Below are 13,131 nucleotides of genomic sequence, written 5' to 3'. Positions count from 1 at the left end.
TTCAGACTGAAAACAGGTCTTATATGCCTCATGAGAGCATAAGGCCTAGATTCAATCCGATCTGCATTATAGCGCCATTGACATTTAAAGATAATTTCCGATTGAGCTGACGTATGCAGCGTTTACCGTGAATGCGGTCTCCACGGAAATGGAAACATTGCCTTTAAAGAGTGCATGGCCAAAAAGGGCAGATCGCATTGAATCTAGCCCTAAGACTTTGCCATCTACATATGTATGGAACATCATGTCAGGAAATATTGGAAAGTAGCAGCTATCAACAGAATTCCATTTTCTAAGATAGTGGTCTATCTTCTAGATTAGACTGTCATCAATTAAAATGTGTTATTTATATATTGAATGATGAGTCTAGATCAGCCGTCTGACCTGGTTCTGTTAGTTTGATGGATGCGATGTTCATTACTGGGTCATTTCAGTGTCAGAAAACATAGGCGAGATCCTTGAGATCCTCTCCGCCAGAGTATAGCGCTCGTCTGTCCCTGCGTGCCCCGTTTCAATATGATGGATTCCATTAAAGGGATGGGCTTTCAATATAAATTAATGACATAAAAAGACATCTTTGAGAGAACACTTTAATATTTTACATTTAATATGTTACATAATATTTACTAATCCAAGCCAAAAGGCTCAAATCCATAATCCCACTGTTCCACAATCCCATAGTTCCATTACTGCTGTTACTCCTAGCTCTGATTGGCTGTATGAGGCCGCTAGAATTAGAAGTAGCATTAACTACAGATCTAGGATCAGATCTCCCTACCCTCAAACCTAACTGCAACCATTTGGGGGTTAAACAAATATCTATCCCTGTATCTGTAGTTAGGGGCAACCTCTTCCTCCTCCTATGAAGCCAGCAGAGGTCAGAAGCAGCAGGGACTTCCTCTCAGGGGATCCACCTGCACACTCCTCTTTTTCCTCAAAGACCAATCAGCATGAGTCTAGTCCCATGTAACATGTACACCATCACAGTCTCTGGGTAGCAGAGTTAGAGGCGGAGCCTCTTGATGTCCTCACTGCGGAAATCGATGCGGAGCGCCAGAACCTGCCGGACCTCCGCTGGGGTCAGACGCCACGTTAGAGGACCAGAGTTCGGACCCCAGTAATCCAGGATCTCTGTTACCTAGAAATACAAAAACATACACAGTTCTGAGAACAGGCCTGTGTATACAGAGACATGAAAGTACAAAATGAGAGGTCAGTGGTAAATAGATCGGAAAGTATTAGACGTCGACTTTTTCCACATTTTGTTACGTTACAGCCTTATTCTAAAATGTATTAAATAGTTACCCCCCTAATCAATCTACACACAATACCCCATAATGACAAAGCAAAAACAGGTTTATTAAAAATTTAAAACTGAAATAATACATTTACATAAGTATTCAGACCCATTACTCAGTACTTTGTTGGCAGCGATTACAGCCTCAAGTCTTCTTGGATATGACACTACAAGCTTGGCACACCTGTATTTGTGGAGTTTCTCCCATTCTTCTCTGCAGATCCTCTCAAGCTCTGTCAGGTTGGATGGGGAGTGTTGCTGCACAGAAATTTTCAGGTCTCTCCAGAGATGTTCGATCGAGTTTAAGTCCGGGCACTGGCTGAGCCACTCAAGGACATTCAGAGACTTGTCCCGAAGCCATTCCTGCGGTGTATTGGCTGTGTGCTTAGGGTCGTTGTCCTGTTGGAAGATTAACCTTCACCCCAGTCTGAGATCCTGAGCGTTCTGGAGGCAGTTTTCATCAAGGATCCCTCTGTACTTTGCTTCGTTCATCTTTCCCTCGATCCTGACTAGTCTCCCAGTCCCTGCCGCTGAAAAACATTCCCACAGCATGATGCTGCATGCTTCACGTAGGGATGGTTCAAGGTTTCCTCCAGACACTTGGCATTCAGCCCAAAGAGTTCAATCTTGGTTTCATCAGACCAGAGAATCTTGTTTATCATGGCCTGGGAGTCCTTTAGGTGCCTTTTGGCAAACTCCAAGTGGCCTGTCATGTGCCTTTTACTGAGGAGTGGCTTCCGTCTCGCCACTCTACCATAAAGGCCTGATTGGTGAAGTGCTGCAGAGATGGTTTTCCTTCTGGAAGGTTCTCCCATCTCCACAGAGGAACTCTGGAGCTCAGTCAGTGACCATTGGGTTTTTGGTCACCTCCCTGACCAAGGCCCTTATCCCCTGATTGCTCAGTTTGGCCGGAAGGCCAGCTCTAGGAAGAGCCTTGGTGGTTCCAAACTCCTTCCAATTAAGTATGATGGAGGCCACTGTGTTCTTGGGGACCTTCAAATCTGCAGAAATGTTTTGGTACCTTTCCCCAGATCTGTGACTCGACACAATCCTGTCTTGGAGCTCTACGAACAATTCCCCCGACCTCATGGCTTGGTTTTTGCTTTAACATGCATTGTCAACTGTGGGACCTTATATTGACAGGTGTGTGCCTTTCCAAATCATTTCCAATCAATTGAATTTACCACAGGTGGACTCCAATCAAGTTGTAGAAATAAGGCTGTAACGTAACATGTGTGAACCCATCTATGTGATTGTGTCTGGGTTGAGGATTGCTTGTGGGTTGAGAAATGTGTGTGTGTGTGTGTATACTGCAGATTACCCGCTCCAGGTTGAGGATGGTGGCCATCTGAGTGAGCCGAGCAAACTTGTCCCTAATAGTCCAGGTGGTGACAGTAGTGAGGTAGGCCACCAGAGAACGCAGCTCCTTATCAAACTGAAGCCCTCCCAGCTAAGAGACAGGTGCAATAAGGGGTTCAAATCAAGAGCATGAAACTGAAAAAAGGTATCCAGACCAGCAATTAAATATTTAAACATTGACCACATCAAAAATGATCAAAGGATCAAACAGAGAACATCCCAGAGAAAGAAAGAGGGGATACGTGGCCTGCAATAAAATGCTTTAGTATAGTTGCACTAAATTACAGCACACACACCGCTTAAAGAGGCAGATGCCAAGGGGAAAAAAGCTTCATCTACCATCCTTCTGGAATCATAAATAAAACATTAAAAGAGGGCCTCTTATCATTACGTCACAGATGTGCATGCGTCACAGATGTGCATGCGGTAGGTGTGATGCCACCCTGTGGCCAGGCTTGGGATATCTCACCCTGCTGAAGGTGCACTTCAGGACGGTCTTCTCCATCTCCATGGAGACCAAACTGGTCATGAGGCTGGTCAGTGTGTCGTAGATAACTGAAGAGAGCCCCACCTGAGAGAACAAGACAGAGAGATTATAAAGAGGGGGAGAAGAGAAAATAAATAGCTTGTAAAATGATAATGTAAGATATTTATTTCTGAGGCTAAGCAGAACCATGGTTACCTTGAACTCTGCCATGAGCTGCTCGAGGTTGACGATGAGCTGCTGGACCCAGGGGTCGTTGGCCTCGTACTCATTAAACTCCTCCTGCACAAAAAAACAGTACAGTCACACACTGGGGGGAAAGGGTGTGGCCTAGTGTGTGTGTTTGTACCTCCTCTATGTTGTGTGAGATGGACAGGAAGCTGCTGATCCACGGTTTGACCTGAGGCTTGATGGCTGTGGTGTTCAGCTCTGTCAGGCCCTCCTGAGGGTCACAACTGAGTTAGTTCTACTCCATACAGATTAGACACACTGGTGACGTTTTGTAGTTGTATATTGTCTATGCATGTAAATTGGTACACAATTCAGTTTATCACTGTGACTTACAAATAAATGTTGCTGCTAGTACTACTACTTTTACTAGTATTACTTGCAAAATGAGGTCAAAGACCCCCTTAACACAACTGCACAGAGACAGATCATGTGTCTCTCTGATCTGAGTATATTTCTACGTCCTCCAACCTGCAAGAGATCCTTGAACTTGCTGGATGTGTTGACGAGGTCTGACAGACAGCTGTCAATCTTAGCTTGCTCTCCTGATCCCGCCCCCTGAGTGAACAACTTGGAGCAATCACTCTGAGAAAGAGAGAGAGAGGAAAGCGTCATTATCTGTGGTATACTACACATAATGTGTCTTACTGAAATGTTACTCTTTAGCACCTCCAGGTTCCTCTTCAGAGTGGTGATGTTCTCGCTACACACCTCCACGTTATTCAGAGTCACCTGAGATAGAAAGAAAGATGGGTGTGAGTGAATTTATGTGTCTGTTGTCTGTTACGTGTTTATCATCAGGAATGCTGCCTTAGTGTGCTCTCTGTGACCGGTTTGTGTTTTAGACTGTGTGTGTTTCTTACCAGGAACGATGCCTTGGCATTTTCTGTGCTTTCAATGCTCAGTTTGGTGGTAAGTGTTTGTGTGTGACGGTAAGTGTTTGTGTGTGTGACGGTAAGCGTTTGTGTGTGTACACAAGTCCCTCACCAGGAAGGCAGCCTTGGCGACCTCTGCGCTGTCGATACCCAGGTTGTTGAACTTGCCCTGCTGCAGGCTGCTCTGCATCAGACTCACTGCACTGCTCACCCCACGCTGGATGTCCTGCAGCGTGGTCGCAGGGAAGCCCTGCCTCAGCTTATTATACAACACCTCCCTGAGAGAGACAGAGAGAAAGGGGGGGAGAGAGGAGGAGTGAGAGAGAAGCATGGGTTGGTGGAAGACGGAGAGAAAAAGGAAGGTGTGAGAGCTAGAAGGAGATTTAAATGAGCGTTCAAATGATTGTGTGTCTACTACTGTCTACCTGAAGTCAGACTCTAGCACTGAGGTTGAGTGGTTGATCATGGCACACAGGCAGTCAATGCTGGAGCTGGACAGGGCTCTGCTGATGCACTTCTTCACAATGTAGAAACAGTCATCCACCATGCTGGATGTTAGCTGACCCTTCTCATATGTATCCATAGCTACAGCCTAAGAAGAGAGGGGCAAAGGGAATTAATATAATCATTATTACTATTGTGTGGTTACATATGTATACTGTGTATCAATGGTAATCAAATCCAGGTTTGAGGTCGACAGCATTGCTGGTTTTCATTATTTTCCTTATAATGAGGGGCTGATTCAGGGATAAATGAAACCCCTGCTGTATAGTTAGAAGTGGTGGCTAACCTTGCTGACGGTCTCCCTCATGTAGTACTCCTCCATTGGAATGTAGTAGCCAATCAGCTCCTGCATGAGCTGGCCCAGCATGCAGTGTTTCAGCAGTTTCTCCACATTATGCTTGTGCTCTGTAGCAAGAAACAAAGACAACCAAACTTACTAACACAGTCAACAACGTGTGTACAGGGTTTTAGAAGTGTGTACGTTGAGTGTGTGTGTGCTGGGTTTCTTACCTTGGACGATGCCAGGTGTTGCCATAGCATCCCCAACCTCAAAGTCGGCCATCATGCGACGGCGCAGGAATCTTAAGTAAAGCTCCGACCTGGCATTCATCAGAGTGACTTCCAGTAATACAGGATCCAGCTCCCTACACACACAGGTGAAACACAGGTGAAACGCAACATAAATACGCATAGTACACATGCACTGTCCTCTACACCAAAAGATGACATTGAGTAATGCTGTTGAAATAAAGTAGGCTGAACTCTCACACTGACCTGGGTTCAATCCTCTCAGTGGGCACACTCTTCATCATGCTGCTCTGGACGATTTGAAACTGCAAGCAGAGACATTCAATTTAATAACACTTTCTTAATATAGTCTGTAATTTAAAGATCTAATTAATTGAATGCAATTGACACACAGACCTTGTTGTGGTAGTCTCTCTGTTGGATGAACTTGTCAACTACTTTCTGGGCCTGTCGGTCACACTCCTGCTGCAGGTGAGTGATGAGAGTATACAGGTAGCCTGGACCGTAGTACGTCTCTACGATGGGCTGGTGGGTCTCCACAACACGAGCTATGCCTGAAACACACACTAAATATTTTCCACCAATTCTATTTTCCTACACACACACACAAACCAACACGTTTACAGACATGTCTAAAAAGACACCATCATTATGGTCAGTCTCTCACCCTCCAGCAGCAGAGTCAGGGTGTCAGCAAAGACCAGAGCAGCTCTCCTCTCTCCCAGCTCTCCTCCCACAGCCAAGAGCAGGTTCTCATCTGCTTTAGAGCCCAGCTGAGAGAGAAAAAGACGACTGTGAAGATAAACAAAATGCACAAGCATTAACACACACACACACACACACACTATTGCATGGACAACGCCACTCACCTGGCTGCAGAGGTACTGGCCAAAGCGAGCCAGGCCTTGCTCGTGGAGGCCAAGCAGAGGGAAGATTTTAAAGAATCTTTCCACCTGAGCTAGATCACCCCTGGTAATAGCCTCATCCAGTCTCTCCGCAACCAGGACTTTCAATCGCTGCTCTGCCTCTTGAAGCATGGCCAGGCTAGCGTCCACAGCACTGCCTGAGCAGAAAATAGTATCAAAGACCGCACAGAACACTTTAGAAGGGACTGTGATAAAAACTGAAAGCAATGGAGATCTTACTTTCTGCACATTATCTGATGAGCTTCCCTGATTTCCTGAACTTTCCAATGCTTTTCAGTAACTTTGTGATCCAAATTCAAAAATGTTCTACACCTTTCCCATATTCAAGTCATTTGACATATTTTCTTATTACCCTTATGAACATACAAACTGCAACCAAGTTTCTATCTGTGCTAGAATGGTTAAAAGGTCATCAAATAAAAAATCCCACATCGGTGCATCCCTACAAAATATGAACATCTAGAACCAGATAGAAAGTATGTAGAAATGATAATGGACCTTTCAATTTTTAAATAACTAATAATCATTTATTTTGACAAAACAAAATCGAACCCAAAACAACTGCGGCCCTCGGTTGAATTTAGAAATCCCGATGCGGCCCTCGAGACAAAATGATTACCCACCCCTGCACTATAAGGAAGCGTGTTGTAAGTAGGGTTGCAAAATTACGGGAGCTTTCAATAAATTCCCTGGATTTCCAGAAATCCTGTTTGGAGGATTCTGGATTTTCAGCTCATTCCAACCGAGTTTTCTAGAAAATCAAGGAAATTATTGAAAGATCCCAGAATTTTACAACCCTAGTTGTGAGGTGTGGTGGAACATAGGGGCACCCTTACTCTCTTCTCCTTGGCGGCTTAGCTCAATGACTGATTGGTCGAGAGATAGGTAGCGGTGGATGTGGGCAGCAGCCTGTTCGTAGTCCTCATTGTGTAGCGCCGTCTGAACGCCGTCTGTGCAGAACTTCAGGTCCAGGATGTCATCAGCCCGCTGGATAACCTTATAAAGCCGGGTCTGTGAACACACATACAAACAGTGCGTCATTACATCACTCATTGGAGCTGATAGGAACATAATTTTATATCCTAATCCCTCGGTTAACGGCCTATAATCCTGATTTGTGTACACACATACAGTAAGTGTGTGATTAGCTAGGTTTCCATCCAATTGCCGACAGATTTCGATGTGAATGTTCAAAAATCTGCATTAAGAAGATATATGCATTTCCCCACCAGTGGAAATCTGACTTATTGTGGATAAAAATCAGTGCGTGGTGATGTAGTGTACACAAAATGTACATTTCCGCTTAAGTTGTCATGCACTGAAAAAAAATTGAAAGTTAAATTGAAAGTTCAAATTGAAAATTCCAGAAAATGATGTCATGGCTTTAGAAGCTTCTGATAGGGTAATTGACATCATTTGAGTCAATTGGAGCTGTACCTGTGGATGTATTTCAAGGCCTACCTTCAAACGCAGTGCCTCTTTGCTTGACATCATGGGAAAATCAAAAGAAATCAGTCAAGAACTCAGAAAATAAATTGTAGACCTCCACAAGTCTGGTTCATCCTTGGGAGCAATTTCCAAACGCCTGAAGGTACCACGTTCATCTGTACAAACAATAGTACACAAGTATAAACACCATGGGACCACTCAGCCGTCATACCGCTCAGGAAGTAGACGCGTTCGGGCTCCTAGAGATGAACGTACTTTGGTGCGAAAAGTGCAAATCAATCCCAGAACAACAGCAAAGGACCTTGTGAAGATGCTGGAGGAAACAGGTACGGAAGTATCTATATCCACAGTAAAACGAGTCGACATAACCTGAAAGGCTGCTCAGCAAGGAAGAAGACACTGCTCCAAAACCGCCATAAAAAAAGCCAGACTACGGTTTGCAACTGCACATGGGGACAAAGATCGTACTTTTGGAGAAATGTCCTCTGGTCTGATGAAACAAAAATATAACTGTTTGGCCATAATGACCATCGTTATGTTTGGAGGAAAAAGGGGAATGCTTGCAAGCCGAAGAACACCATCCCAACCGTGAAGCAAGGGGGTGGCAGCATCATCATGTTGTAGGGGTGCTTTGCTGCAGGAGGGACTGGTGCACTTCACAAAATAGATGGCATCATGAGGCAGGAAAATTATGTGGATATATTGAAGCAACATCTCAAGACACCAGGCAGGAAGTAAAAGCTTGGTCACAAATGGGTCTTCCAAATGGACATTGACCCCAAGCATACTTCCAAAGTTGTGGCAAAATGGCTTAAGGACAACAAAGTCAAGGAATTGGAGTGGCCATCACAAAGCCCTGACCTCAATGCTATAGAAAATTTGTGGGCAGAACTGAAAAAGCGTGTGCGAGCAAGGAGGCCTACAAACCTGACTCAGTTACACCAGCTCTGTCAGGAGGAATGGGCCTAACCTAACCTTATTGTGGGAAGCTTGTGTAAGGCTACCTGAAACGTTTGACCCAAGTTAAACAATTTAAAAGGCAATGCTACCAAATACTAATTGAGTGTATGCAAACTTCTGACCCACTGGGAATGTGATGAAAGAAGTAAAAGCTGAAATAAATAATTCTCTCTACTATTATTCTGACATTTCACATTCTTAAAATAAAGTGGTGATCCTAACTGACCTAAGACAGGGAATTTTTACTTGGATTAAATGTCAGGAATTGTGAAAAACTGAGTTTAACTGTATTTGGCTGAGCTGTATGTAAACTTACGACTTCAACTGGATTTCCACACACCATATCATTGCGTGTCTCCAAGTTTACTTCGATATGATGGTCACTACTTGACACCAACAAACGCCCCATAATATCTGGCCCTCTGCCCTCCCTAAATCGTGGCATTGAACGGTTGAGCATACTTTTAGCCCTCCATATCTGGCTACGAGACTACTGCAGCTCTGTGGGTGTAACATTTGACCATTTTTATACCTTCTGGAAACAAAAATATTTTTATAAGGAGGATGGGACCCACTCAAATCATTTGGGTTCCTTGATCCTTTCACAGCATTATAAGGCTGCATTGAGACAATGACTTATCAATGACTCAAAGCCCAGCTCAGTTAATCCCTACCATTGTGTCACTGAGTTGTCAAAATTCTTCAGCAAATTAACATTATCCCAGGAGCATTGGAAGACACAATGTAGGTAACGTAATTTATGTCCCTCTTACTGCCCTGAATGCCTCTGCTGATCCCACAGCTATTGTATGCAGTAATCATGTGCCGATATGCTGATCCCACAGCTATTGTATGCAGTAATCATGTGCCGATGAACCAGAGTGCCAAAGTAGGAAGTCCACTGTGTGCAGCTCACCCTGAACTAACACAAATAACACGAGCATGTCTACCTCTGCTAAGCTTACCAGTAAAGCAATGAAAACAATCAAGCATCCCAGAAAAGTGCTAAAAATGGCCCACGTTAACATATGTAGCTTAAATACTGTTGAAGTAATATGGCTCCAGGTTCATCTGCCTCACCTAAAGCTCATTCTGGTGGAAAGCTGCTATAGACCACCAAGTGCAGTCAGTATCTGGATAACATTTGTGAAATGCTTGATAATGTATGTGATATCAACAGAGAGGTTAATTTTCTGGGTGATTTAAATATTGACTGCGTTTCATCAGGCTGCCCACTCAAGAGAAATCTTAAACTGTAACTTGTGCCTGCAACCTGGTTCATGTTACCAGTCAACCTACCAGGGTAGTTACGAACAGCACAGGAATGAAATCATCAACATGTATTGATCACATCTTTACTAATGATGCAGAAATTAGCTTTAAAGCCGTATCCAAATCCATCAGATGTAGTGATCACAATATAGTAGCCATATCTAAGAATACCAAAGTTCCAAAGACTGGGCATAATATAGTTCATAAGTTTTGTAGTGATTCCTATGTTGTTGATATAAATAATATTTTTGTTTGTCCGTGGTGTGTAATGAGGAGCAACCAGATGCTGCACTTGACACATTTATGAAATTGCCTATCCCAGTTACTAATAAGCATGTACCCATTATGAAAATGACTGTAAAAACTGTTAAATCTCTGTGGATTGATGAGGAATTGAAAAATTGTATGGTTGAGAGGGATGAGGCAAAAGGAATGACAAATAAGACTGGCTGCACAACCGATTGGCAAACATACTGCAAATGTATAAATCAGGTGACTAAACTGAATAAAAAAGAAGAAACTACACTATGAAACAAAGATAAATTACAAAGAATGATAGTAAAAAGCTTTGGAGCACCTTAAATGAAATTTTGGGCAAAAGGGCAAACTCAGCTCCATCATTCATTGAATCAGATGGCTAAGTCATCTCAAAACACACTGATATTACCAACTACTTTAATTATTTTTTCATTGGCAAGATTAGCAAACTAAGGCATGACATGCCAGCAACAAACGCTGACACTAAACATCTAAGTATATCTGACCAAATTATTAAAGACAAGCCTTGTAATTTTGAATTCCATAAAGTGAGTGAGTGTGGAAGAGGTGAAAAAAATTATTGTTGTCTATCAACAATGACAAGCCACTGGGATCTGACAACTTCGATGGAAAATTACTGAGGATAATAGCGGACGATATTGCCACATCTTGAATTTAAGCTTACTAGAAAATGTGTGCCCTCAGGCCTGGAGGGAAGCAAAAGTCATTCCGCTACCTAAGAATAGTAAAGCCCTGTTTGTAGTAACCCTGGATTGTAAACTGTCAATGGTCAAAACATATTGATACAACAGTAGCTAAGATCGGGAGAAGTCTATCCATAATAAAGCTCTTCTCTGCCTTCTTAACAGCACTATCAATAAGGCAGGTTCTACAGGACCTAATTTTGTCACACCTGGACTACTGTTCAGTCGTGTGGTCAGGTGCACAAAGAGGGACTTAGGAAAACTGCAATTGGCTCAGAACAGGGTAGCACGGCTGGCCCTTGGATGTACACTAACATTAATAATATGCATTAATAATAATAATTAATAATAATTAATGTTAATTAATAATAATATGCATGTTCATTTCTCCTGGCTCAAAGTGGAGGAGAGATTGACTTCATCACTGCTTGTATTTATGAGAGGTATTGTTGAATGCATCGAACTGTCTATTTGAACTACTGGCACACAGCTCAGACACCCATACATACCCCACAAGACATGCCACCAGAGGTCTTTTCACAGTCCCCAAGACCAGAACAGACTATGGGAGGTGCACAGTACTACATAGAGCCATGACTACAAGGAACTCTATTCCACATCAAGTAACTCATGCAAGCAGTAAAATTTGATTTAAAAAACAAATAAAAATGCACCTTATGGAACAGCGGGGACTGTGAAGAGACAAACACATGCAGACACACACATGATAGCATACGCACTACACACACACGTACACATGGATTTTGTGTTGTAGATGTGGTACACAGGCCACAGCAGCAGCTAATGGGGATCCATAATAAATACAAACAAAAATATGATGTCAATATTTGCGCATAAAGGCATTTCCATCACCATTTCTCACATAATTTATTTTACAGACACAAAAAGATCCACCATGTCAAATGAACAAATTATCTGTTTGCATTTTTAAAAATTGTACCGAAACTTCTTGTTTCCATCACAGCTGTTGTGATTTTTTTATATATGGTATGACTTTACTCGCATAAATACTGTGGATGGAAACATGCTTTCTGTGAGTGAGTCTATGTGGGTGTAAATAGCGTGTCTGTAGACAGTACCTTTGCCAGGTCTAGCTGGCGGACTTTGCTGCTGACATTCTCTGCCAGGCTGCACGTGAATGTAATCATGCCAGACAGCTGACTGGCATCTCCTCCTATCAGCTGCAGGTTGGGCCTGGGGGACAACGTGACAGGAAAATTCATATTGGATTAGACATGGTATTTCTCTCAATAGTTTACAGTAGCTTCCACAACTAATCTCCTTTCCTTCATCTATAATGATCAGAAATTGTTGAAATTACTCTGGTGAATGTCTACCAGATATCGCTTTTCCCAGAGTCCATCTCTTCCACACCAGTGCAAATGAAGAAAAGGAAATAAGGAAAGAAACCTCTCTAGATTATTGGGATGTAGGGTATGTACTCATAGACAGTGAAACTTCTCTCACCCTCTCTAAAGTACACACACTTACCCCATCCTTTGAAGAGCGAGCATCTTGGTGTCAATGTTCCCCTGCTGCACAACCAATTTCTCCAGCTCAGTCTCCACCTTTTTCTGTGGTAGATGAACACAAAGACTGTCAGTCTCTCTCACACGCACGCGCACGCACAGCGCTCTGTGGCTTCAGTCATTATAGGTTGATCAATAGATAATAGGATTATCAATAGATAATGGCAATGGATAATTAAGCAACAAGGCCTGAGGAGGTGTGGTATATAACCACTATACCACGGCTAAGGGCTGTTCTTAAGCACGCAGAGTGCCTGGACACTGTCCTTAGCCGTGGTATATTGGCCATATACCACAGACCCCCGAGATGCATTATTGCTATTATAAACGGGTTACCAACGTAATTAGTAAACAAGTATTTTTTTTGTCATACCCATGGTATACGGCCAATCAGCATTCAGTGCTTGAACCACCCAGTTTATAAGGCAGATAGAATATTATAACAGAGAATTATGTTTCTGGTTTAGCTAGCTATGCTAACATAGTCTAGGGGTACATCTTTGCATCCCTACAGCTGCCCGCTGGGTGAATGCTCACCTCCTCGGTGCAGAGCTGCTGATAGACCCGCTCCAGATCATCCAGCTCCGTCAGAGCTGAGATAGCCTCCATGCTCACGGCAGATACACATGCAGAATCTACTATGGGGCTGCTCTCTGCCATCTTTGCCTCACATAAACAGAAAACGTGTCACTTCCCCGTTTGCTCGCTCCGTACGCGCACCGGCACATTTCCTGAAA

At 43.2% G+C, this 13,131-nt stretch overlaps 1 protein-coding gene across 2 annotated transcripts; it reads right to left on the bottom strand.

The window, feature by feature from the left end:
• Nucleotides 1–574: 574 nt before the first annotated feature.
• Nucleotides 575–13,111, bottom strand: LOC139562961 (conserved oligomeric Golgi complex subunit 4-like). Of its 2 annotated transcripts, none has more exons than XM_071381163.1 (19): nucleotides 12,932–13,111; nucleotides 12,357–12,439; nucleotides 11,945–12,059; nucleotides 7,038–7,212; nucleotides 6,145–6,338; nucleotides 5,943–6,048; nucleotides 5,672–5,829; nucleotides 5,522–5,580; nucleotides 5,258–5,391; nucleotides 5,034–5,152; nucleotides 4,669–4,835; nucleotides 4,356–4,521; nucleotides 4,038–4,100; nucleotides 3,840–3,953; nucleotides 3,490–3,582; nucleotides 3,339–3,422; nucleotides 3,126–3,227; nucleotides 2,619–2,747; nucleotides 575–1,138 (listed from the first exon to the last, which is right to left on the bottom strand). In XM_071381163.1, exons 1-19 carry the CDS (start codon nucleotides 13,052–13,054, stop codon nucleotides 1,004–1,006), a joined length of 2,319 nt encoding a protein of 772 aa, XP_071237264.1. In that variant the 5' UTR covers nucleotides 13,055–13,111; the 3' UTR covers nucleotides 575–1,003. The 2 variants fall into 2 exon arrangements, with proteins under 2 accessions (XP_071237264.1, XP_071237265.1); XM_071381164.1 differs by lacking the exon at nucleotides 12,932–13,111 and adding an exon at nucleotides 12,768–12,901.
• Between the last annotated feature and the right edge of the window lie 20 nt (nucleotides 13,112–13,131).

Source organism: Salvelinus alpinus, chromosome 33 (assembly GCF_045679555.1).
Source record: "Salvelinus alpinus chromosome 33, SLU_Salpinus.1, whole genome shotgun sequence".
Taxonomy (NCBI): domain Eukaryota; kingdom Metazoa; phylum Chordata; class Actinopteri; order Salmoniformes; family Salmonidae; genus Salvelinus; species Salvelinus alpinus.
This window is presented reverse-complemented; position numbering and strand designations above follow the sequence as displayed.